Source organism: Sphaerodactylus townsendi, linkage group LG01 (genome assembly GCF_021028975.2).
Source record: "Sphaerodactylus townsendi isolate TG3544 linkage group LG01, MPM_Stown_v2.3, whole genome shotgun sequence".
NCBI lineage: Eukaryota > Metazoa > Chordata > Lepidosauria > Squamata > Sphaerodactylidae > Sphaerodactylus > Sphaerodactylus townsendi.
Window position 1 is genome coordinate 57678757 of NC_059425.1, and position 24231 is coordinate 57702987.

The following is a 24231-nucleotide window of genomic DNA, read 5'->3' on the forward strand; positions in this document are numbered from 1 at the left end:
GTTTCCATGCTAGTGTTCCAGATTATTTGGATCCCAACACCTTTTAGGGATTCAGATTTTTAAAATTCTAATTTTTCTGGTCCATTATCCTGTATCAGATGACACTTTCCAGAGGGTTGGAGTGGCTACTTTGCAAACAAATGGCACAAACTTTTCTGGAAACCAAACCCTGCCTGTCCACTAAAGACTCCCTCAAGTTTCAAGCAAATTGGGTTATGGGGACTAATTCTGGAATTACGGATGGCTCTAGGCTTCCAACTTGATACCATTGTTTCCTATGAAGAAAAAAATTCCATGCCTTCTCCAGGGAAAGAAGCCAATAGCCAAACAAACAGAAACAAGCATACAAGCAACCACTGGTCAAAAGCCACCCAATGAAAACAGAAAGAGCATGCCCAACAGAATGTACATCAATCCAGAGAATCCCAGCAGAAAGTCAGGTGAGTCCAATGGAACTAATGTCAAACCACAGAATGCAAGCCAAACCAATATAGCAAGCCAGTTTCAAGGCAACCAGCCAGACCTGGCAAGACACTCACACAGATACACACATGCTAATGTCACTTTCTCAAGGAGGACCTTAGAAAGTAAGAGGGTGGGGTATTTAGGCATCTGAATTCTCTTCTCTCTGCAGAGAGAGGCAAAATTTCAGGAGCTGCAGGAGGAGTTTCAGGAGCTGCAGCTGCCCTTCATCACTGGCATTTCTATTCCCTCCCTCTATAAAGAAGAAACACAATGGCAATACAGTATCCATGAGCTTTATTTTAGGTGCTTGTTAAAACTGAGCTACTTTACTACTTTCCTAATCTTGACTTACAAGTGACAAGATGCTTTTGAAGCATTCAAATGGCAGGAGCAATTCAAACTCCAGTAACTTTATAAAAAGAAGTTAGAGTAAGATAAAGCTAAAACAAATAATGCTTCTGCTTCATCACCATCTTCAATCCAGCCCCCACTACTGATTTCCTAACACCTCTTGTTCCAATTATATTAGTTGGGGGGGGGGGGAGGTCTTCATCAGAGTAGAAAGAACAACCTTTTTTGAGATGTAATTACATATTAATGAAGTATGAACTTGTGAGACTGAGAAGCAAAGAGACCTTGGGGTCATAGTAGATAGTTCAATGAAACATCAATCTCGTACACTATGGTGGTATAAAAAGCAAACAATGTTGGAGATTATTAGGAAAGGAATAAAAATAAGATAGCTAATCTTATAATGTCCCTATGTTGTGGCTTCATTAAGAATAATGTATGCAGTTTCAAACACCGTATCTCAAAAAGTATCTCACCATATCACCTGGTAACAGTACAGAAGAGTGCAACCAAGAAGATTATAGGGTTGGTATACGTTCCGTTGTGGAAAGACTGAACACCCAAGAGACCAGGTGCTGTAAGTCAAAAGTCCCAGCCACCACCGTAAGGCAGCAAGTGGCTGGGGAAAGCCGACTATAGTTGGCTCCTCCCCCAGAACTGCCCCCAACCCATCTCCACTTACGCTGGTGATAGCAGGGGTGCTGGGATGCTGACACTGCATCCAGTGCCGCATCCCACCACTGGAGAGGGCTGCAGTGGCTGCATGCCAGCGGAATCACCTCTTCACCAGGGCAAGTGCCTCAGGAAGGGCATATCTGCAAGGATGGTCTTGTTCCACTCCCAAGTGTGGAATTACCCCCCCCTCCCTTTAGCCCATTTCTACATGGTCCAAATATCCTGGGTTGAGCAAGAGAAATATCCCAGTTTGGCCAAGAAGTTTGCATGGTTCCCAATCCTAAAGCGGGTTTGTCCTGTGATATTTCCCTCATCCCGGGTTTTTCAAAAATCGCCAAAATGGTGATCCTTTTCAAAAATCCTGAGTTGATTTATTTTCCCCACTGCCTGATCTCCCTGCTTTACATCATCCTCACCCTGTTCCAGTTCACTCTCACAAGCACCACTCGCTAACTGAGCTGCAGCCAGCCCAGTCCTGCAGCTCCGAGTCCTGGCTCATGTTCCCAGTGGGATCTTGGGAAAGGAGGGGTGGGGAAGCACCTGCTTGGCAAGATGCTTTCATTCCATGACAACCCCAAAGACCAGTCAAATATTATTTGGTATATGGGGTGGTGGTGGTTTGAGCGTCTCATGCTGTGGTTTTCTGCCACCTTTAAATGTGGATGGGACATAGTGTTCTGCCTAGTATTGGTCAAAAGTTTTTACTTTGTATAGCACAATGGGCTTGCCATGTTGCTCACTGCACCGACTCCTTTCGAAAGCTAGAGAAAAGGGGTATGTGTGTCCTGCTTGGTTTTCCTGTGGCTGCTGTGGATCCATCAATCAGAAGCATTACCTTTGGGAGAGGGGGAAGAGCCAATCAGAATGCAGAACACTGGGGATGTTCGAACATGTGTGCTGCATCTACACTGTAAAAACAAAAAAAGCATTTCCTCCTGGTTTTCACTTGATTCCTTCACAGAAATGGGGACCCATGCAAAGAGAGAAACTGGGATTAAATAGACCTGGATTGTAAGATACCAGCTGTAACCTGGTATGATTGTGTTGTGCGGGAACGGCCTTAGATTGGCCTGTAAGACTTTTCAGCTTGAAAAAGAAATAACTGGAGGGGGTGAGGCAGGATAGACATTTATAAAATTATGCATGGAATAGAGAGAGTGGAAAATAGTTCCAGGATGGACAAAAGGAAACACTTCTTTACTCATGAGAGATAAAAATGTGGCATTCACTGGAGGATATAAAGATGGCCACAGCCATAGATGGCTTTAGAAGGAGATGAGCCAGATTCAAGGTTCACATATTAGTGACTACCACCCATGGTGACTAAGGGAAACTTCCACATTCACAGTCAGTAAACCTCTGAATACTAGAACTGGAGGCAATACTTGGGAAGGCCTCAGTTGGACTAGATCATAGGTGTCAAACTCGCGGCCCTCCAAATGTTATGGACTACAGTTCCCATCACCCCCTGCCAGCATTATGCTGACAAGGGATGATGGGAACCGTAGTCCATAGCATCTGGAGGGCTGCGAGTTTGACACCTGTGGACTAGATGCGCCACCCTCCCTCGGTACCATTCAACCAGTCACCAGAGGGACTTACTAGCTGCAAATGAGGGTTAGCATTGATGCATCAACATCACTTCTGGAGGTGACATCGTAACATTGCCAACAGCCATGGGGATGCTCTGGTATTTGGGCAAAGAACTATGGTAAAAACAACTACCTTAGAGTTTTTGCACAAATTCCAGAGCATTCCTGTGATCAATGGTGGCATGATGACATCACTTCCAGAAGTGACATTGATCATGCCAGCCTCCATCTGCAGCTAGTAAGTTCCCCCATCCCCCACCACTTGCCAGGGGGTACATGGCAACCCTATTTCAGCTGCTGGTTGGCAACCCTAGAATATACACTGGAGAGACTCAGTAAGGTTTGGTAGTTACAGTGTTGGATTAGGACTGCATAGTTACATAGCTCACTCTCTCTCAGCTTAACCCACTTCACAGAGTTGTGAGAACTCCATAAAAACTATGTAAGCATCCCTCAATTCCTTGGTAAAATAGGATAGATTGATAAATATGCATAACATCACAATAAGATTGCATCATAAAAGTTCAATTACTTTTCTCCCATCACTGCCGATCAAGTTCCTCAACTTCCTTGAATTAAAAAGTAGCATGAAGATATGGTATGGAATATATTTAAAGTCAATTTGCCACATGTGCAAATTAGGGCTCAGCAACATCTAAAAATAAAATCCCTCCTGAATGACTTCAAAGTGCTGGTAACATTTTAATGTCTTGTGGTGTAAAAAGGCTTGCACGTGTCAAGGTAATATTTAAGTACAAAGCTAGGCCAGCACTTTTCTCCCTGATGTGTTAATTTTATGCATGCAGGGCTTTTTGTTTAAATTAAGAAGAGTATTCAAAAATGCAGTTTTTTATCTGCTAACTGTGATGTAGTCTTGTCCAGTATTTGCTAAACACATTGTTCAACTTCAAGTTGCACTTCATCATCAGGACAGGTAGAAAACTGTACAAGAATGGGACCAAGTGTTCGCAAAAAAAGTTGCCTCTTGAAATGGACAGCATATTTGTCGCAAAGGGTCTAACACTGAGTGTGCAGGTTAGGCAAGGATAACAGGGTGAGGTGGGTGGGTTTGATGCAGAAGGAGTGAGCAGAAGGTAACACTGAGCTCACTAAAGTCATCCTACCAATATTCATGTCAAAAAACTCCAACTCAAGGGAGCATTTCAGATGATCATGTGGGTTTTGTGCAGATTAACTGCAGTTGTAGAGTGGGTGAAGCAAATGTTATTGTGGAAAACAATTTAAATTAAATAATGGTCATGTAGTTCATGACTTAATGCTCATGTAATACTAATAAGAATTGTTATTAAAATATAAACAAGCCCAGTTGTTGGGGGCAAAACTATAGAAATGAATGTGAGAGGAATGATGTCCCTTGTTCAACAGGCGTCTCCCCAAGGAGGACAGCTTTTTAACCCCAGAGGTCCACTTTGGAAAACAGAATGAGCCTGTGAACATTCCATTTCTGCATTATAATATAATCACACAGGGTGACGTAAAGAGTTGTATATTATCATTTTGCTGAAGCACAAGAATTACTCTGATGCAAAGTATCTTTTTCCAAGTTACAGCTTTCATCAATGGAAAAGGCCTTGCTCCAGAAGAACGCTTAGCCACAGACAGAACAAAACAAAGGATACAATCCAATGTTTTTCTTGTGAATTGGTTCTGATGAAAAGAATGCATCAAAATTGAAAAATGTACAAGAAAAACACTTCGATTACTACGTCGGATCGAATGTTCAGAAAAAAGTACTTCTTACAATTCTCACAGGATTGGGCTCCTTGAGGATCACACATTTTAATGCTTTATTGCATCAAACACTAGCAGACCACATTCAGGAAACTATTACCCCAAGGGTAAGAACTTGACTCCTGGAGGACTCCACACAATTGTCACAATGACCCATGTTCCCAACTGTAGGTTATATTAATTTCCCATGATGTGTGAGGTGGGGAGACAAATCTAACACATAGACAGAGCAATCCAGAGGGGATACACTGCCCCACGGTCAGGGAAAGCACAGTGGACCTGTCTCCAAAGTGGACAGAAGTGCCATGGCCAGCCACAGAATGGTAGTAAAACCACAAAACCCTGAGACCCGGAATGCCGGCAGGGGGTGGAGCTGGAAGCTCATTGGTCTGGGCAGCAGGTGCCTTGGGACACTTATGAAATGTTAAAACAATAGGAGCCAGAGTTCTTTTTCTAAGTGTTTCGTATGGATAACCAGGATTTTCAAGCATTTCTGCATAGCCTAGAAAGATAGAGACATTTTTTCTTTAACATCCCCCCTCAAAAAAACACAAAAAATTGAAAGCAGACATTTTCTGCATTCTTAATCGGTATCAGTCACAGGGTGAACAAGCCTGCAATTTGATCAACTAAGAACAAGCCAAAGATTAACTTTTGTTCATTGCCCTCAAAAGGGGGTCATATATACATCACATAGTACTTACTTTATGATGATCTCTGGAAATGTTCTTGCAATGGACTGGAGGGGCTGAAAGGGTATGTGTCATTTCTTTCTTGTATTTCTCAACAGCTTTGATAAGACTCTCTCTTTTCTGTTGGTCTCTGTCTGTATATAGGGGAATATGAAATGGTTTGTGAAAAAGAGCTAGCAGCCTTTTTTATAGAGCAGAACAAAAACATTAAAATAGTGGGAATGGAAAAGCTGAAGAAAAGAACCCACTAGTATAGTCAACTTAAACCTTACCAGGATAATCCTAAGTGGAGTTTTAAGTACACTGAGGAGGCAGATAAGGATGGGATTGTTAGGCTTGGAGTCAGACTATACCCTGTTCAGGATAAAGATGACAGGAGTTTTGTGAATTCAACTACTATTCCTTGGACTGTCTTTGTTCTAGAATGCTCCACTTGGGCCCCACTGCCTACCTAATTCTGTCCCCAAGGCAGTAGGATCCAAGGAGAGCATTCTAGAACAAAGATGGTTCAGGAAATGGCACATGAATTCACAAATCTCCTGTCAACTTTATCCTGAACAGGGTATAGACATTTTGACAAATGCAAGCATTGCCACATGCAGAATGCAATTTTCCTGCCTACCATCTCCCAGAGAGCAAGCATGGGGTAATGGTTAAGAATGGTGGATTCTAATCTGGAGATCTGGGTTTGATTCCCTACTCCTTCAGATGAGCAGTGGACTCTGATCTAATGAACCAGGTTTGTTTCCCCACATGAAGCCTGCTGGGTGACTTTTGACTAGTTATAGTTATCTTAGAATTCTCTTAGCCCCAACTACCTCACAGGATGTCTGTTGTGGGGAATGCTGGAAAACTGTGCTCTTACATGGGCAGTAATCCTGGTGGCTGCAGAAAGGTTAGTCTGGATCTCAACCCTTAGGTTTCAAACTCTTACAGTCCAAACTTCGCATGAAAAACAAACTCTTTTCAAATTCAGTGAGACTCACTTCTGAGTAAATAAGCCTATGATAATACTGAGTTTATCTGATATTTGAGACTTGTGGTGATCTCTGTCTGAGATCTGATCATGATGTGGGTACTTTCCACATCATCACCTCATTTCCACCAGGGTCAATGAGTCTAACAAGTGATGTGATCCCTTTGATGACATCATGCAAAACTTCAGACATTGCTTACTAATGTGACAGATGCCACAGAGATGTCAACAGCAGGGAAGTACTATAAAGCAAGTGTTTCAGCTGGGCCTGCATTGTGCTTCAAGACTTCTCAGCATTAATTAACTTCTAGCATGAGAAAGTCTAATTCCTTCCATCTTTGATTTATAAAATAATGTATGAAATTCATAACAACACACCATTTATTTAAAGAGAACTAGGAAGGGTTTTATTATTCACAATGTACATATTGTTATGCCTATCAAGAGAGTACAGCTAGTAGCCATTGATCACATCTATCTTTTCATATAGGGACAAAAAAGGAACAAGTTCCAATTGGAAAGTATAAGAAAGAGAACAAGTTTGAATTGTATGCTGTGTAGGTTCAGAGGGAGAAAGTTCCTGTGTAACACACTTGTGTAGCACATTTCTCTCTGTGATACACCTCTGAAGATGCCAGTCACAGATGCAGGTGAAACATTAGGAACAAGATCTACCAGACCACGGCCACACAATCCGGAAAGCCCACAACAACCAACTAAAACAGTATTATCCTATATTATTTGTAGTATGACATGCTTTGTTTTGAGTATTAAGGAAATGCTATGTAGCATAACCGTGTGTGTGTGTGTGTGTGTGTGTGTGTGTGTGTGTGTGTGTGTGAAATGCAACTTTATTTTATTGTTTCATTTTACTTCACTTACTTCATTATACTTCACTTTTACTTCACTGTTTGTCCCCAACGAGGTCCCAAGTAATAACATTCTCCCTTCTCTATTTTATTATTCTCTTTTCATTAGAAGAGAAAATGTTCTCTTTATCTTGCAACCATTCTTGTTTTAGAATTATTGTCATTAGCATTTTGTACTGGGCATGATCATCAGTTGTGTACATTAGCATTTGGCATCCACACTTATCAGGAGAAAAAGAGAAGTCGTGTCTGGCAACACTGTTTAAATGCATATGATTGGCCATCATCATCAACCTGTTTTCCTTTTTCCTGCTGGCATGAGTATAAGTAACAGCTGTCTTTTCCATTACCATTACCTTCTGGGAACATATCTGGTACAGCCTGCAACCATTTGGTCAAACTGAGCACAAACAATATGATAAAACAATTTTGTCTGTGCCCTAAAACTACAGAAGCAAAAATTAATATGCGACAGGCTAGCTCACTTTTATCGTTCAACATTAAATCTGGCTTGTGATGTGGAAGCTAAAGGGCAGCAGTTATTTTGTAAGAGGGGCAGACTCGCCTTTCTCTTCCTTGTTTGCCTTATTACTTAGGGACATGGTACTGTTCCCTATGGGCCTCCCTCAGCCCAATACCACAATCCTAAGCAGAGTTACACCCTTTTAAATCCATTAGCTCCAGTGGATTTAGAAGGGTGAACAATCTGAGCTGACAGAGAAAGGAACAGTATTATATTCAAATGGCACAGTTCACAAGTAGTCAGGCCATCACTAGTTACTAACATTCAACAATGGTTCTGTCACACTTGTGATCAAAAAGCAAATTCCAAATATGCAAACAGAAAGCAACGTGATTCTCAAAAGTCACCAGAGGTAGGCAGCAGATTTGTTTGTTAATTTACAGAGCGGTTTGAAGAAGCTCACAGACACATGATATTCCACATTTGACATTATGTCTCGTGCTCCAACGAAAGAGCTTCCATTTTTGCAATTTAGAGTACATGGTGTACATGGTGTTTCTTCCAACATGTGAGCAGCAAGTGCAAGTTAAAAGAGGTGATAGATCTAGTGGTGGGATTCAGCAGGTTTGCACCACTTCGGCAGAACCGGTTGTTAAAATGGTACTTGTAAACAACCAGTTGTTAAATTATTTGAATCCCACCACTGGAACCGATTGTTAAATGGCTCCACCACTGGATAGACCCACTGCTGGGTGAAAATGGAGAACCTCTGACAGAAGACTGAAACAAAGCAGAAAGACTCAATGCCTATTTTACCTCAGTTTTTTCCATGAAAAAGAGAACAGGCTCATCTAGAGATGGTAGAAGGCAAGGCATGATATCCAGGCTACTGGTTGACATGGACAGACAAGTTGCTGAGAAGTGCCTGGCTGCACTAGATATATACAACCCCCCAGGCCAGATGGTGTACACCCAGTGGTGGGATCCAAAAATTTTAATAACAGGTTCCGATGATGGTGGGATTCAAACAGTGGCGCTGCCGCACACATGCACCCCCAGTCCCTATTGGGCAGGGAGGTTGCTTTAGTAGCCCCTTCTTGGCACTCAGAAAAAATTAGTAACCACTTCTAGAGAAGTGGTGAGAACTGGTTGGTTCCCACCTCTGTACACCTAAGAGTACTCAAACAACTTTCTAGAGAGCTTGTGGAACCTTTGTCCATCATCTTCAGGACCTCTTGGAGGATGGAAGATGTGTCACAAGACTGGAGGAAGGCAAATATTATCTTAGGCCCCTTCCGCACACGCAAAATAATGCGTTTTCAAACCACTTTCACAACTGTTTGCAAGTGGATTTTGCCATTCCGCACAGCTTCAAAGAGCACTGAAAGCAGTTTGAAAGTGTATTATTCTGCATGTGCGGAATGAGCCTTAGTCTTCAAAAAAAAGGAGGAGAGATGACCCAGGAAACTATAGGCCAGTCAGCCTAAACTTTGTCTCAGGGAAAATACTGGAGCAGATTTTAAAAGGATCAATCTGCGAGCATCTGAAGGACAACTTGGTGATCCGAGGAAGTCAGCACAAGTCCTTGCCTGACCAACCTTGTTTCCTTTGATTGTATGATGAGCTTACTGGATTGAGGGAACACTGTTAGTGTTGTTTACCTGGATTTAAGTGAATCTTTTGACTGTACTAGACTTTAGGATAGCTAGGTGGATAGGGAACTGGTTGGAGAACTGTACCCAAAGCGTAGTTGTCAAAGACATTTCATTTGACTGGAAAGTAGTATCCAGTGGGGTGCTACAAGGGCTGGTTATGGGATTGATGCTTTTCAATATTTTTATGAAGATCAGAAAGAAAGGGTCGAGTGGACTACTCATTAAATTTGCAGATAACACTAAACTTGGTAAAGTAGTTATCAGCCCAAAAGACAGAGATAGAATTCAACAAGTTCTGAGCACACTGAAAAAGCAGGCAGATATGAACAAGGTGTATTCAGTAAAGATAAATGTGAAGTTTTATATTTGGGTAACAAAAAAGAGAAGCATGCATACAGGATGGTAGATACATTTCTTGGTAAACAGTGTGTGTGAACAAGATTGTGAGGTATGGGTGGACTGTAAAGCTAAATATGAGCAGTAGTGTAATGCAGTGGCAAAAAAAATGCTAATGCGATTTTGGGGTGAATCAACAGAGGCAGGATATTCAAATCTCACATGTCATAGTCTCGCTGTACACTGCATTGATCAGGCTGTACTTGTGCAGTTCAGAAGGCCTTACTTCAAAAAGGATGTGGACAGAATGAGCAGGTGCAGAGGAGAGCAACGAGGATGATCAGCGGCCTGGAGACCAAGCCCTATGAGGAAAGGCTGAGGGACTTGGGAATGGTCACTTTGGAGAGGAGGAGGTTGAGGGGAAACATGATTGTTGTGTTTAAATATTTGAAAGATTGCCTCTTAGAGGAGGGCAGGGAGCTGTTCCTGTTGGCAGCAAAGATTTGTACTCACAGTAGTGAATATAAATTACAGGTGGAAAAAACCTGGCTGGATATTAGAATTTCTTTTTTTTTTTTACAGTAAGAGTAGTTCAGCAATGGAATTAGATGCCTAAGGAGGCCGAGCGCAGTCTTTGAGCAGCAGCTGGATGAACCCTTGTTAGGGATGCTTTAGGTTCATCCTGCATTGAGCTAGATGGCAAATATGGTCCCTTCCAACTCTATGATTCTTTGGTGTTTGAGGAAATTAAATAAGATTTTGCAGTACCATTCCTCCTGTTTAAGAAAAACAGGGCTCAGTTTTGCTAGAAGCTCTTGAAACTCTTTCTTTTCCCAAGTGGTTATATAATACTTTTACTATCTGTGTAACATTTAGTTACTGATATTATATGCTGTTGCCATTAGGTGCATGTCACAACACACTCACTTGTCCAAGCTTGTAGTGCTGATCACTTAACCAAAAGAACACATTTATTGCAGCTCATCCTGAGAGCTATAACTTTTTCCTAATGAGTGATCCTCCTTAATTTCTGAGAACTGACATGACTGGGCTAGCCTTGACCACCCAGGTCAGGCCCACCAAATCCTTAGCACTGTTTTAAAGAGCCTTGCAAATCAGGTCATGCTCGAACAGCAAAACACTTAAGATATTATAATCCAAGTGTCTTCCAAATAGCTTCTTATAGTTTATTTATGGTTCATAGTTTATTTATTTAGGACATTTATATGTCACTTCTCCAGTGTCCTACTTCCTGTTCTAGACAAATGGGGGATTTTAGTCAATCAAGAAGCACTTGAGCACTTTCTCAGCCATTTTACAGTGCCTGCCAACCATCTGTAAAAACACTAGGGGTATTTTGATGATTATGAAGATTTTTGTTTCCCGCCCTTTTAGCACATGTCTAAATATCTTTAGCTGACAAGAGTGAACCCTCCAGATTAACCTGCCATTTAACATTCACTGCTCATCCCATGATATTTCCCTTGAATACTTAGAAATGAAACTAGGCATGCATGACCTGAGCAAGCAAGGCTGTCAATGACAAGGCATTCTGAAGGTAATTAATTCATAGGGTTCCTATGAGTCAAAAGTGACTTGATGGCACTTAACACACACATGCATGTTCCAGACACATTCTTCATTTCCAGTACAAATATTAGAATGCCCCCGCCCCCCATTGTGAAGGACTATAGCCAGTTGTCCCAACCTGGATAGGCTGGACCAGCCTGCTCCAGCGGCGAAGCTCCCAGGGGATGGGGGGAGGGGGGGTGCGCAACGCACTGGGTGCACGAATTTGGGTCATGTGGGGGCACAAAATCCCCCCGGCCCCTTAGGATTCTGGGAGATAGAACAGAAGGTAAGAATTTGAAAGACCTTACCACTACATGATACTTCAAAGTCTTCCCTTGCTGTTACTTATTGGAACATGAAGTAGAGATCATTGCTTATAGTACAGACATCAATGTGAGGTTAAATGAGAATCAGAATCTCCCCTGTCAGAACACACAGATTTTCTTAACCAGAGGCAAAAAGAAAACAATAGATGCCTTAGAAATTTAGATGACATAGGAAGCTATACAGCTTGTCTGGTTACATGAGATGCATACCAAGAAGTGGTTGCTGGGATCAGAAATTCAGCCCATTCTTGGACCCGTCAGCAAAGAGGTGCAACATGAATCACAATGAGCATAGCTTGCTCTCTGTCCATGACCAAAAACAACCCACAACCGCTAAGGTTTGTATCCTTATAGGAAAATATATGTAAAAAGTCAAAGTTTGGTTCTATTGTAACTTTTTCTGGTCTTTGACCGTAATAAAGTCTGTACTGTATGTAAAAAGTAGCCCAGGATTATTGAAGAACGTAGACTACCGTATACATAATGTTTGTTTTGCCAGAGAAATACATAAATTGGCTGATTTGTTAGTATCTACAGTTGTCAGGATATGGTAAGCAGGGCAATTTGGGGGTGTTTGCAGCTCCGCTCCTTAATAATAGACACTGTTTGGCCCAAGTAGACTTAGCTCAATGTAGCATAGTTTCTGCTTTCCTCTATGTGAAAATAACTACTTAGTTTTGCTTAGTAGTGTTTTGCTACTTACCAATCTAATTTCCGACCCTAAGCCAAATCCTAACGAACTGCACAACTAAAAGAATTTTAAATAGCTTAAATCAGAGTTAACATTCTGTGGGGAACAAGGAAAGTAAGATTAAGTCTCCAAGTGATAAATAATTAAATTTGAAGTTAAATAATTCTACACATTCCTTGTCTGAAAAGTTGTATGCCTGCCATATTTGTAAATATCCCAGGAGTCATTCTAGGGACACATTTTGAGGATTGACCTGTTGCAATCAATAAATTTATTTTTTAAAGCCTAAAGGCTTGGTTCCTATAGTGATGACACACAACAGCTTCTATGCTACTTCAATATAAAGTGGTTGTCTTCTGTGGGAAGTTTGTACTAAAAATAGTAAGAATTCTCAATGGTGATATTCTATAATTCTATATTCTACAATGGCATGTGCTGTAGAACACATTTTTCAAGTGGATGAGTTAGAAGAGACTGCATGCTTACAGGTTCCCCAGACAATTTCCAAACAAAGGGATGATTGCAGTTTCAATGGAAGAGGAAGGAAGATTCACAGAAAAATTCAAAGGCCTACTTGAAATATATCTGAGATTAAATTAAAATGCTAAAAAGTTTTAGTTGTGAGTGATTTTTATACTACATTGTAAATATATGCTTCCAAAATTTTATGCTATGTGTGGAGGGAGGCAAATTTCACTACCCTACCTAAATAGGACTCTTAACTCCAGATCATTGTGACAGAGTTAATATTTCATGTTTTCTATTGCAATAGGTAGCAGCAAACTTATGTTGGGGATGGAAGCCTTTTGTTTTTCTGTTCTGATATAGCTACATGAATAACAATACATAGGACAGAAGAAAATGCTGCAAAGCCATAAAAGAAGCTGTGGCTCCAATTCACTGTGCCTGGCCCAATACCTTTACTTATGCACTTTCAAAATTCAGCAGCTAAGAAAGAACCTTTTTTGGGCAGTAACCGCAGTATCCAGTACCCACCCAAAGGGGGTGGATTTAAAAGAGAACCCGGGGAAAATTTGAGGGTGCCTGTCAGGAGAGCAATATTTAAGCTAACAGTACCAAAATTTTAGGGTATCTTTAGGAGACTATCCTGATTATACCACCCAGGTTTAGTGAAGTTTGGTTCAGGGGGTCCAAAGTTATGGACCTTCAAAAGAGTAGCCCCATCTACCATTAGCTCCCATTGGAAACACCCCTTTTGGGGGTCCATAAGTTTGGACCCCCTGAACCAACCTTCACCAAACCTGGGTGGTATTAGCAGGATACTATCCTTATGATACCACCTAGGTTTAGTGAAGTTTGATTCAGAGGGTCCAAAGTTATGGACCCTCAAAATGATAGCTCCATCTACTATTAGCTCCCATTGGAAACAATGGAGGATGGGGTCACCCCCTTTGGGGGTCCATAACTTTGGACTCCCTGAACCAAACTTTACCAAACTTGGCTGATATCATCAGGAGAGTCACCTGATGATAGGCTGAAATTTTGGTGCCACTAGCCTAAAGACTGCGCCCCCTGCAGGCCAAAATGTAAAAAACAGTAAAAAATACAGAAAGTCACAAACGAACCTGCAATTTTTGCGCCCACCACAAGGTGGCGCCCAGGGCACTTGTCCCCGGATGTCCCCATGGTAGCTACGCCTGTGGCATTAGGTCATAATAACAGCATAAAATATATACCACACCGCCTAAAATGATCCAGGTAAAATGACAGGTCAGAAGCAGACAGTGTGTGTGTATGTTAAATGCCACCAGGTACTACCGACTCATGGCGACCCTATGAATCAATGTCCTCCAGAATGTCCCATCCTTAACAGCCTTGCAAACCGAGGGACGTGGCTTCCTTGACAGAGTCAATCCATCTCATGTTGGGTTTCCTCTTTTCCTGCTGTTGTCAACCTTTCTAGCATTATTGTCTTTTCAAGTGACTCTTGTCTTCTCATCATGTGACCAAAGTATGACAGCCTCAGAAGACCACAGCAAATTGAAAAGAGAAAATTCCTTAGTTAAGCTGCCTTGAGTCAAAAGAAAATGTGGATATAAATATTTCAGTATATAAAACAAAAGGTATGGCATGGGCATCCTGTGAAATTTCCATCAAAGCAGCCCTACTCAATGCCCAAAATATAAGCAGGGCGGTATTAGAGGAACAGGTGAAGAAAGAAAAGTGAGAAGAGCAGAGGCAGGAAAGGGTTTTTTTTCTAGTTCAGAAAAAAAGGGGGGGGGGAAATAAATATAGAAAATAATTGAGACTTCAAGGTGAATATTATGAACTACTGAAACTCCTTGCTAAGCTCCATACTGAAGCCCACTTCACATCAATGATGTATGAATCCTGGTAGGAACTTCCCTTCTGATTTCAGTGGTTATGTAGGGGGATGCATAAATCTCTGCAAGGTTTAAAGGCCCAGTGTTGGGTATATTGAAGATTAAGTTGCTATAAAGCCACCCATTTGAAGAGCAGTTATTGCAGTTTTCTTTTTCACATGCAATAACCATAGCAATATGATCAATTCATGTTAGTCACACATTTTGGGGGAGCAGAGATTAGAGATTGTTACATAAAAGATACCCAATATCTTATATCTAAACTAGAGGGTTTTAAGTGTCAAGAGGATTATTTATTATGTACTCTAGATGTCTCCTCCCTGTACATTAATATTCCATACAAGGAGGTGAGACTAGTCATTGCTGACACCTTAATCAGAAGAGATAACCAATTCTTGATTAGGCGTATTTTCGTTTTGACACCAAATTTTTTTACACAAATCCAGGATGTGCGTATGGGGTGTGGCCTGGCCGCCATGATCACAAATTTATTTATGGGACATCTAGAAAAATTATACTACTACAATGAAACAAATAACCCTTTTTGGACACATATCAAAAGTGTATAGGAGATATATTGATGATCTCCAGTGGTGAGATTCAAATAATTTAACAACTGGTTGTTTACAAGCACCATTTTAACAACCCGTTCTGCCGAATTGGTGCGAACCTGCTGAATCCCATCACTGTCTTAAGGATGTTGTAACGAGATCCCTGCCTTTGGGCACTACTGTAAAGGATTCCAACTGCCCTGTAAAGGATTCTTTCCCTATACTCTGCGGAGGGAGAGACAATAGCTCAGAGCAGAGCTCAGCAGCAGGGCATAGGTACCCTTCCCACACACACACGTACACGCAGAAGCACTTTAAAGCTGATCCTGTCAGGCTACATCACACTGCCGCCTTTGAGGGAAATTTAGCACTGTGAGGAGATCTCACATTTCTTTCCAAATCTGTTTACTCCTGGCAGGCCGGCTTAGGTGCTCCAAAAGAGACACTGTGGCTTTTTAACAATAAAACAAAGTTGGAACATTTATTTACAGGATTTCTAGTTTAGATGTTACAGAGATTATTAAGATCTACTTTTTCTTAGGTAGGAATACTTGGTTGTTATAGATAGAATATTGTTTCAGTTCAAATCTTCTTTTGTTAAGTTACTTCCTTCAGGGTAAACTTTCATACACAGACCAGAACAAATATCTAAACCATCTAACCTTTCCACCAAAGAGTATTCACACTGGGTGAAACAGAGCAAGCTTTGGGATTCCTCTAAACCCTCTCTTGACTCTGCCAATTATAAAACACACACCCTCAGAGACTCCCCAATCCCATCTCTAGGTGCTGTCTCCGCAGAGACCAAGTCCTTCATGTGGTTTAGTATTGTCCCTGTGATTAGGTTTCCCTAGGACCCAGGCTCAGGTTCACACCTCTGTGAAGTAGCAGATCACATGATTATTTCCTTAGTATTACATTGAGAGCAGAAAATACTGTTGTTTTTCTGAATTGTATGCATATTACCAAAATAGGGAAGGAAAGAGAGAGAGAGAGAGAGAGAGAGAGAGAGAGAGAGAGAGAGAGAGAGATCATCTGAAGGAAATATTTACAGGTCAAACAAAGTGAAGCCAGACATTTATTTGAAAGCAAAACAGTCATACTTACATTTGATGCTCATGTTCAAACTCTTTGGAGCAGATGAATCAACAGCAGCTGAATTTAAAAAAAGTTCTGTATTTATCAATGTTGCATTTTCAAAGCATTGAACACAGGGGCATACCCTGAGTGCACACCATTTTGTTTTGTGGTGGGGGGCGGCGGGCGCCAGCTGGGTCCCACCACCCAGCCTCTTCCATGGCGCGGCAACCTGGCTGCCACTCGGCAGCTCCCCCCGTGCTGGGCTGCCACTTACCAGCTGAGTTGGTCACTGTGGCCACAGGCTGGCTTCCTCCCCAGGGAGGCCAAGGAGGGCAGGAGCCAGGCCCCCACTACAGCACCTGCCTGGGCTGCCCGCTACCAAGGCCCGGCCTCCCTGTAGTCTGGCTCCTGCCCTCTTCAGGAAGGCTGGGGAGGGCAGGGCCCAGTAGCGGGTTGCCCAGGTGGGCGTCCCACACAGGCACTGTGGCAGCAGGTTGGCCCCTGGAGGGAAAGAGTCAGCCCACTGCCATGAAGCCCAAGCCCTGCCTTCCCTGGGGAGGGCAAGAGCTGGGCTGCAGGGAGGCCAGGGGTGGAGCTTGGTGGTGGGTGGCTCAGGCGGGCAGCCCAGATGAGCCCTGCGGAGGCAAGCTGGCTCCTGGCCTCCCTCATAAGTGGGGCACGGGGGGAGCCGGGGGGGGGGGGGCGCTGGGAGCCAATTATACACTGGGTGCCATTTTCGCCCGGTACGCCTCTGATTGAACAGCCTATTCATATCTGATAGTGGATTGTTGCTATTGAAACGTTGGGTTCAAGTAAAACAGTGACTCATAATACATTGATTGATCTATGCTATTTTAATTTATACAGTTGAAGATACTGTATATACTGCTTCTCAGATTCAATGCTGATATTTGCAGTTGAAATAATTAAGGCTGTTGAACATGTTTCCATTTCCCTGAATAATAGATTAAATGTTGTATTTCAGTAAAACAAAGCTGACAATGCAGTGAAATCTGAGTGATTGGGATAGTCCCCAGATAATAAGACAATCTTTTGGCCATTGTCCCCTTAGTAACTGACAATGTAAACAATGATTAGGCAAGTTGGAGAGCCTACAATCTGTGCTGTGCATCACAGATCCAATGTAATATTTGTTCAAGAATGTGGTGTTTCCTATTTAGGTAAACAAATTCAAGACACAGTTGTTAACATAGGAAAAAACCCTTCCAAATTAATAATCTTAGCAATAAACTGACTACTGTATACTGGAAGAGCATACAGTATATTAGAAGGTCAAAGGATCAAATTCCTTTTTAAAAATTTCAGAATAAAATGTTTACTGAAAGCCAACAGAATATCTCCTATGTCTGTGCCATACAAGGGAGCCTGAAGTTCTTCCATTATTTTGACTTCTATCTATAACCAAGCAATGGAAATGGTACATTTGAACCTTAATCTCTGAAAGGTTTTAGGTCAGGGTTCCACAGATCCAGCCAAGTCTCTATGGAATCCTAAACAGGATTCCAAGTCAGTCCTGTTTATTCAGTGGGTTCACACTTAGGAATGTGCAATTCTAAGCAGAGTCAGATCTTTCTAAGGCCACCGACACCAGTGGACTTAGAAAAGAGTAGATTTAAGTTTGCATTATAACAGTAAAATCCTATGTCCACTTACCTGGAACAAACCCAACTAAATACAGTGGATTTACTTGTGTGTACACCTGCGATTACCAGTTAAGATTAGTTGTTGATTTAGCCTACAATGGGATTCACACTGAAATTAGTCACTCGAGTGTCTTTTACTTGCACCGTAAAAGAAACTGTTCTATGGATAGAGTTGCAAAAGTGGGCAGGGGAGAGCATTTCTTTCCTATGTGTATCAAATGTTTGACTAAGAATATCATGCTTCTTTATTCAAGAGTTTCTTGACACTTTATAAACAGTAAGCAGCTGTATTGTCGAAGTAAGCAGTAAGCAGCTGGTACAGCAGTGTTTGTAATAACTCAGGGCAAATGGTAAGGAGATTTAAGGCTACCAAGGCATCCTCCTCTCTGGCCCACACTCAGCCTGCGCTTCTACACTGTGGTGACTCTACTAGCATGGCTGGTTCTTTTCGGGGCAAGGAGGAAAGGAAGGGAAGAAAGGTCATGGTGCTATAAATGCAGTTCACATTTTTGTACTGCCTAATGTTTACACAGAGTATTAGAATGTTCTCCCAAAAAACGGGATTTTTGCTTAGGAAATCCACAGGAAAAATAGATCCTCATCAAGATAATTCTTATTCCAGTATTGGAAAGCATGTGATAACAATATTCTCTAAAAGAGAAGCAGAAGTCCCCCTAACACCCTAACAGTGCAAAATCTTCAGACCTCAAGAATGCAAAAGAAAATGTTTTGAAACAATTTTGATATATTTCCTTCTATGTAGATTCATCAGAACTCAATTCTGAGTATCTCGACAGTGTGCTCAATGTATGGTCCGTGGTGTTCATATAGCCCCTCTTGCCTTTCAGATAAGGTTGGAGGAAAGAGTCACTGGAACTTTAGTCTGAATCTGAGAGGCTTGTGTTACAGTCACAAACCTTGTGGATGTAGTGGAGAAGTTCCCCCAGCTGAGGGAAAGGGTCATAATGCCATTTTTCAGGTATTCTCTCACCTGACAGGCAGCATTCTCTCTCTCACTGTTCTGTTCCCCAAGCAAAACTGTTTCTGGTGCCCTGTGCCCAGCCAGAACAGAGTGGGAGAGTCACAAGCAAGGTTTAACAGTTCAAATAAAAGGTTTAATATTTAGAAGAATGGAGACCCTAACTCCTCCCTGCATCTGTCTAAAACAGGGATCTGCAACCCTCGGCTCTGGAGCCGCATGCGGCTCTTTCAGCCTTATACTGCGGCTCCACGTGGCCTGGAGGTCCGAGGGCAGCGTGGGTATGTCCCTCCAGCCCTCTAGAGCAGCACTGGAAGGAAAGGTGAGTGAAGGGGCCAAACTGGAGGTGGCTCTGTCCGTGAGGGCACCACTTTTTGTGTCCCCTCCACTCACCTTTTCTTCCAGCGCTGCTCTGGAGGGCTGGAGGGACATGCCCACGCTGCCCTCTGACCCCTGGGGGTCGGAGGGTAGCGTGGGCGTGTCCATCCAGAGCAGCCGCCATCCCCCCTCTGCCCCACAGAGCAGGCGCTGGAAGGAAAGGTGAGTGGAGGGGCCAAACTAGAGGCGGCTCCGCTCTCTGGCTCAGTAGATCTTCAGGGCCGTGGGAAACGGGTCCAAATGGCTCTTTGGATGGGTAAAGGTTGCCGACCGCTGGTCTAAAATAAAGTACTTGCTTGACTGGACAGTAGAAGCTATAGAGTTTTGTTCTTTCTCTGACCGCTTCCAGGAAAGTCCACTTCTTTAAGTTCCTTGAGGGCGTTTTTGCACACACCGTATGTTGCAGATCTGGCATGTGAGGTCGTCGCTGTATCACACTTTTTTTGCACACACTTAAGCCGAAATGTGTCCCGACCCCCTTTCTGTTCCACATTCCAGCCGTTGTTCCGCATTTTTCCTGTCGCTCAATACTTGTGCAACTTTCTTGGAAAACGCAGTTTCCCCCCAGAATTTGGTGCCTAGTTGCGAAACAAAAGTGGAGCGAAAGTGGATCAGGCGGCAGCGAGGGTTTACGCCCACCGTGTGACGAGATTTGATCCATCCAATGGGAGTGCGACGGGGCGTGCTGGCTGCGCGTGCACATTCCTTTGTTCCTTTTGCATCTCACTCGACTTCCCCCCCTCATCCCGTTCGGTCGTGTACGCCTTGTAGCTCGACCCACAGATGGCCTCTTGAAGGGTGCTTAAAAAACCACCACCCCTTTCTGCTTTTCTCTTTGTCCCTCCCATTGTCCGGAACTGAATGGAGGGCGGCTGAAAGCGAAAGCCTGCTTGCTTTGGCGGAGCCCAGGAGATGTTGCTTAAAGGATGTGGATTTTCAAGGAGGGCTGGAAAGAGGCCCGGCTTGCATCTTTGAGAGGAGCAGAGAATATTCTCTTGTGCTGTCATGCACAACGGGTGCCTTATTTGCCTGCAGACCTCCTTTGGGGGTGGGGTGGGATGCGTGTGGGTTTTTTCCCCCGTTTCCCTTCTCATCCTGCTAAAGTAGGGTAGAGAAGAGGGCATTCCACTGTTTTCGTCCCCCTCTCTTTCTCAAGGATCCAGTTCTGAAAAGTCCTCCTGGGAAACGGAACAAAGGTATTCCTGTGCCTTCTCCCAGAGCGGGAGAAGAGAACCACTGAGAAAACACCCCGGCCAGTGGCGTAGGGGGTTAAGAGCTCATGTATCTAATCTGGAGAAACCGGGTTTGATTCCCAGCTCTGCCGCCTGAGCTGTGGAGGCTTATCTGGGGAATTCAGATTAGCCTGGGCACTCCCACACATGCCAGCTGGGTGGCCTTGGGCTAGTCACAGCTTCTCGGTGCTCTCTCAGCCCCACCCGCCTCACAGGGTAACTTAGGCCCCACCCCCGGACTGCCCCAGGACTGCATGCCAGCCAATCAGATTCGTCGTTTGCGCCGCATTCCTGAGGAATGCAAAAACCCGGGAGTTGCGAAGCAAGTGGAAGATGTGTGACTACCGGGCCATGTGTGAATGCCATCGAGCGACGAAACTACATTAAAAAGGTAAGGAATCAATGCGGTTCGCTTTTATTCTGGAATAAAAAGTGTGTGCGAAAACGCCCTGAGTCATTATCAGGCTACTATTCTTTGTAAACCTCGTGCTCTTTGTACACCTTTGACGTGGCAAAATACTTCTGCCTCCTAACTCCTTGGGCACCTGTACTGAACTGAACTGAGTTAAAGAGGGGCATTGCTGGGAGATAGCAGAAAGACTGCCTCTTGGGAAACTTCTTAAAGGGACAGGGGCTAACTACAATTCCCTCCCTTTGGAGACTATACAGAGGACTAAACCCATGCTATCTATGGGGAACTGATACTTGACAATAAAAATAATAAAGGCTTCTGTGGGGGCATGACACTCACTCATTCACTCACTCACTCACTCACTCACTCACTCACTCACTCACTCACTCACACACACACACACACACACACACACAGACTGCATCTCAGAGACTTGTAGAAGTTATACAATTAGAAGAAGAAGAAGAAGAAGAGTAGTAGTAGTAGTAGTAGTAGTAGTAGTAGTAGTAGTAGTAGTAGTAGTAGTAGTTTGGATTTATATCCCACCTTTCTCTCCTGTAAGGAGACTCAAAGAGGCTTACAAACTCATTTCCATCCCCCCTCCCCCAATAAACACCCTGTGAGGTGGATGGGGTTGAGAGAGCTCCAAAGAGCTGTGACTACCCCAAGATCACCCAGCTGGCATGTGCTGGAGTGCACAAGCTAATCTGGTTCCCCAGATAAGCCTCCACAGCTCAAGTGGCAGAGCGGGGAATCAAATCCGGTTCTCCAGATTAGAGTGCACCTGCTGTTAACCACTACACCACGCTGGCTCTCTCAATTAGGACTTTAGGACGCAAGTACTGAAGTTGAAAATATAAATTTCAGCTTTTTCAGAGAAAATGGTATGTGTATGAGGAGGATTGTGTTTAGTCCCCCCCCCCCCTTATGTCTAAAACATAACAGCTGAAATAAGCTCTTCATCTGCATTGCACCTAGGTTTTTAAACCTGGCTCTGTCTGCACAGAGTTTAAGTGATTGAAAATGATGTTGAGAAATGTTTTCTCCACCAAACTTGGATCAAACATCTGAATTGCTTTGTCAGATGCAGCCATGACTGTAGTTAAAGCAGGATCTTGCTGGATTAGCTACAGTGATCAGCATCATGCATGAGTGAAAGAAAACTGAAAACTGGGTTTGAACAAATGAGATATCATGCTTGAGCGCCTAGAATGCCAAGAATTTGTCCCTTTAAATTTGGGCCTTGGCTCAAAGGAATGCAGTAGTTTGAAAGAATCCCCTAAAGGTCACATAACGTCCTTGAATTAGTTTCTTCATGTTCAGTTAGGCTCTTTTTTCAAGACGTACCAAGACAGAGCAGAGCGGAAGAAACCTAAGCAGAAACCTAACAGGTGTGAATTATGGATGCCTCTCTCTTCATTACCCTCAGGTAGGCCAGATGCTGCTGCACATTTATAAGCATAACATTCCCACATGGGTGAGACTGACTTCTTTAGCTTCTTCTGTAATCCTAGCTATTTGCTAAGTGATTTAAATGCATTAGGCCAAAGGTGGACAGAGGTCACCTCAAAGAGCAGTCAAAAAAGGGGCAGGCAGACCTTTGAATTATGGCATGTTCAAAAAATGAAAAAGTGAGAAAGCAATCTGGGGAGGTAGACCAAATGACAACCAGGCCCGCTCCATCTTAGCTTTACTTTGTTCTAAAAAAGAAAAAGAATTGGTTTATTGTGCTGTGGCCTTTTGGCTTAGGCAAAAAGACCCACTGTGCTGCAGCCTTTGCAAGAAACACCAGGAGAAAGTGTGGCATAGGGCCATTCTGGCTTGTTCAGCTTGTACCCTGTCCCTGTGGCATATTTCCCGCATAAGAAAGCCATGTCTGCTGTGCAGACAACACAGTAGAAATTGTCTTCAGGGAGCAGCAACAAGGAAGACCAGGAACAAGAGTAGTTTATGTCCAGGCTAATAATAGTCACATTCAACACAGGCAGTCACACATTTCCTTTGCAATGTTTTTGTGTAGCTCTTATTCATTTCAGTGGGGCTTTCAGGGGAACATTTCCCAGAGGATTATGCCCAGTGTTTCTTGCAATATTCTATTAGTTGTTTGGTTTTCCAGATAAAGGGCTGGATCCAATTGCAGATTTCCTGCCCTATGGAGTCTTTGTGCAATCAGAAATGTTCTACAAAATGCACTAGCAGCTTACACCAAGATAAACTTATTGTATCCAACTTGCACCTCTACTTGTATAAGGCATTGTAATTACTGGTCATTGGTCTACCTTACAGTACACCCAGAGCGCTACTACTTGCACAAATGGACCTGCTAAATGAGCTTGTGTGTCCATTCACACATCGCTGGATCCAGCCCACAATTTCGAATTATGTAAATATAACCTTTTGCTGCAAAATATGTTAACAATGCATATCGATTTGGGGTTTCAACAATAACATCTAAGCAAGTCTACAAATGTCAGCTAACAAACCACCCAACCTCCAATCAAACAACACCTTTTCAAATACCTTTGGCAGATAGCAATTTTCTGTAATGTGTTGCCATGTGATCTTCAATGATGTACTGACTTGACAACTTGCAGGAAGAACTTGGAGAAAAGGCTAAGGAGAAAATATGTATTTTAGTCAACAAGGTTTTAAAAATATTTTGCATGTTAGGCCTCTTTTCTCACATTTTCTGTAGTAGAAACCAGCAGCAAAATATAATACAAGTGATAATTTAAGGTGGTTTCTTTCTCTTTGATTACTTTGTCATTATTGTTTGCAATAATGTATGAGCACTGTCTGTGTATTCTTTATGTGTTCTGTGCCATTATGTTCTCTTAGGAGAATATTACATTTAATCTCCAGTAAAATCTTCTACTGGAAAGATTTATTAATGAACCTAGATGAAATAGAAGAAAGAAATTTGCATACACCTATTTCACCTGCAGATACAAAGACCGATCTGGACTACAGCTCTAGACGGCTAACACAAATGTTTACAGGCAACAAGAATAAACAGACCTGGCAATATATATTTGCCATGATGCCAAGACACAGCCTACACACGTACATGTAGTATGCAACCTGAAAACTAAGAAGCCAAGATTAGCACATGTATAGGCTTTATACCAATGTTCAGCTGATTATGAATAGACAGGGAGCAAATCAAGTGGATTCA

General features: G+C 42.8%; 1 protein-coding gene across 4 annotated transcripts in view; it reads right to left on the bottom strand.

Moving 5' to 3' along the window:
• Positions 1-24231, bottom strand: part of LOC125438790 (spermatogenesis-associated protein 7 homolog) — a 68556-nt gene that overhangs the window by 21327 nt on the left and 22998 nt on the right. For all 4 annotated transcript variants that reach the window (XM_048507361.1, XM_048507342.1, XM_048507352.1 and 1 more), the window contains exons 3-5: positions 23577-23669; positions 16419-16466; positions 5540-5661 (exon numbers count right to left, since the gene is read on the bottom strand). In XM_048507361.1, coding sequence (XP_048363318.1) covers positions 5540-5661; positions 16419-16466; positions 23577-23669 — 263 coding nt within the window. The remainder of the gene's footprint in view (positions 1-5539; positions 5662-16418; positions 16467-23576; positions 23670-24231) is intronic.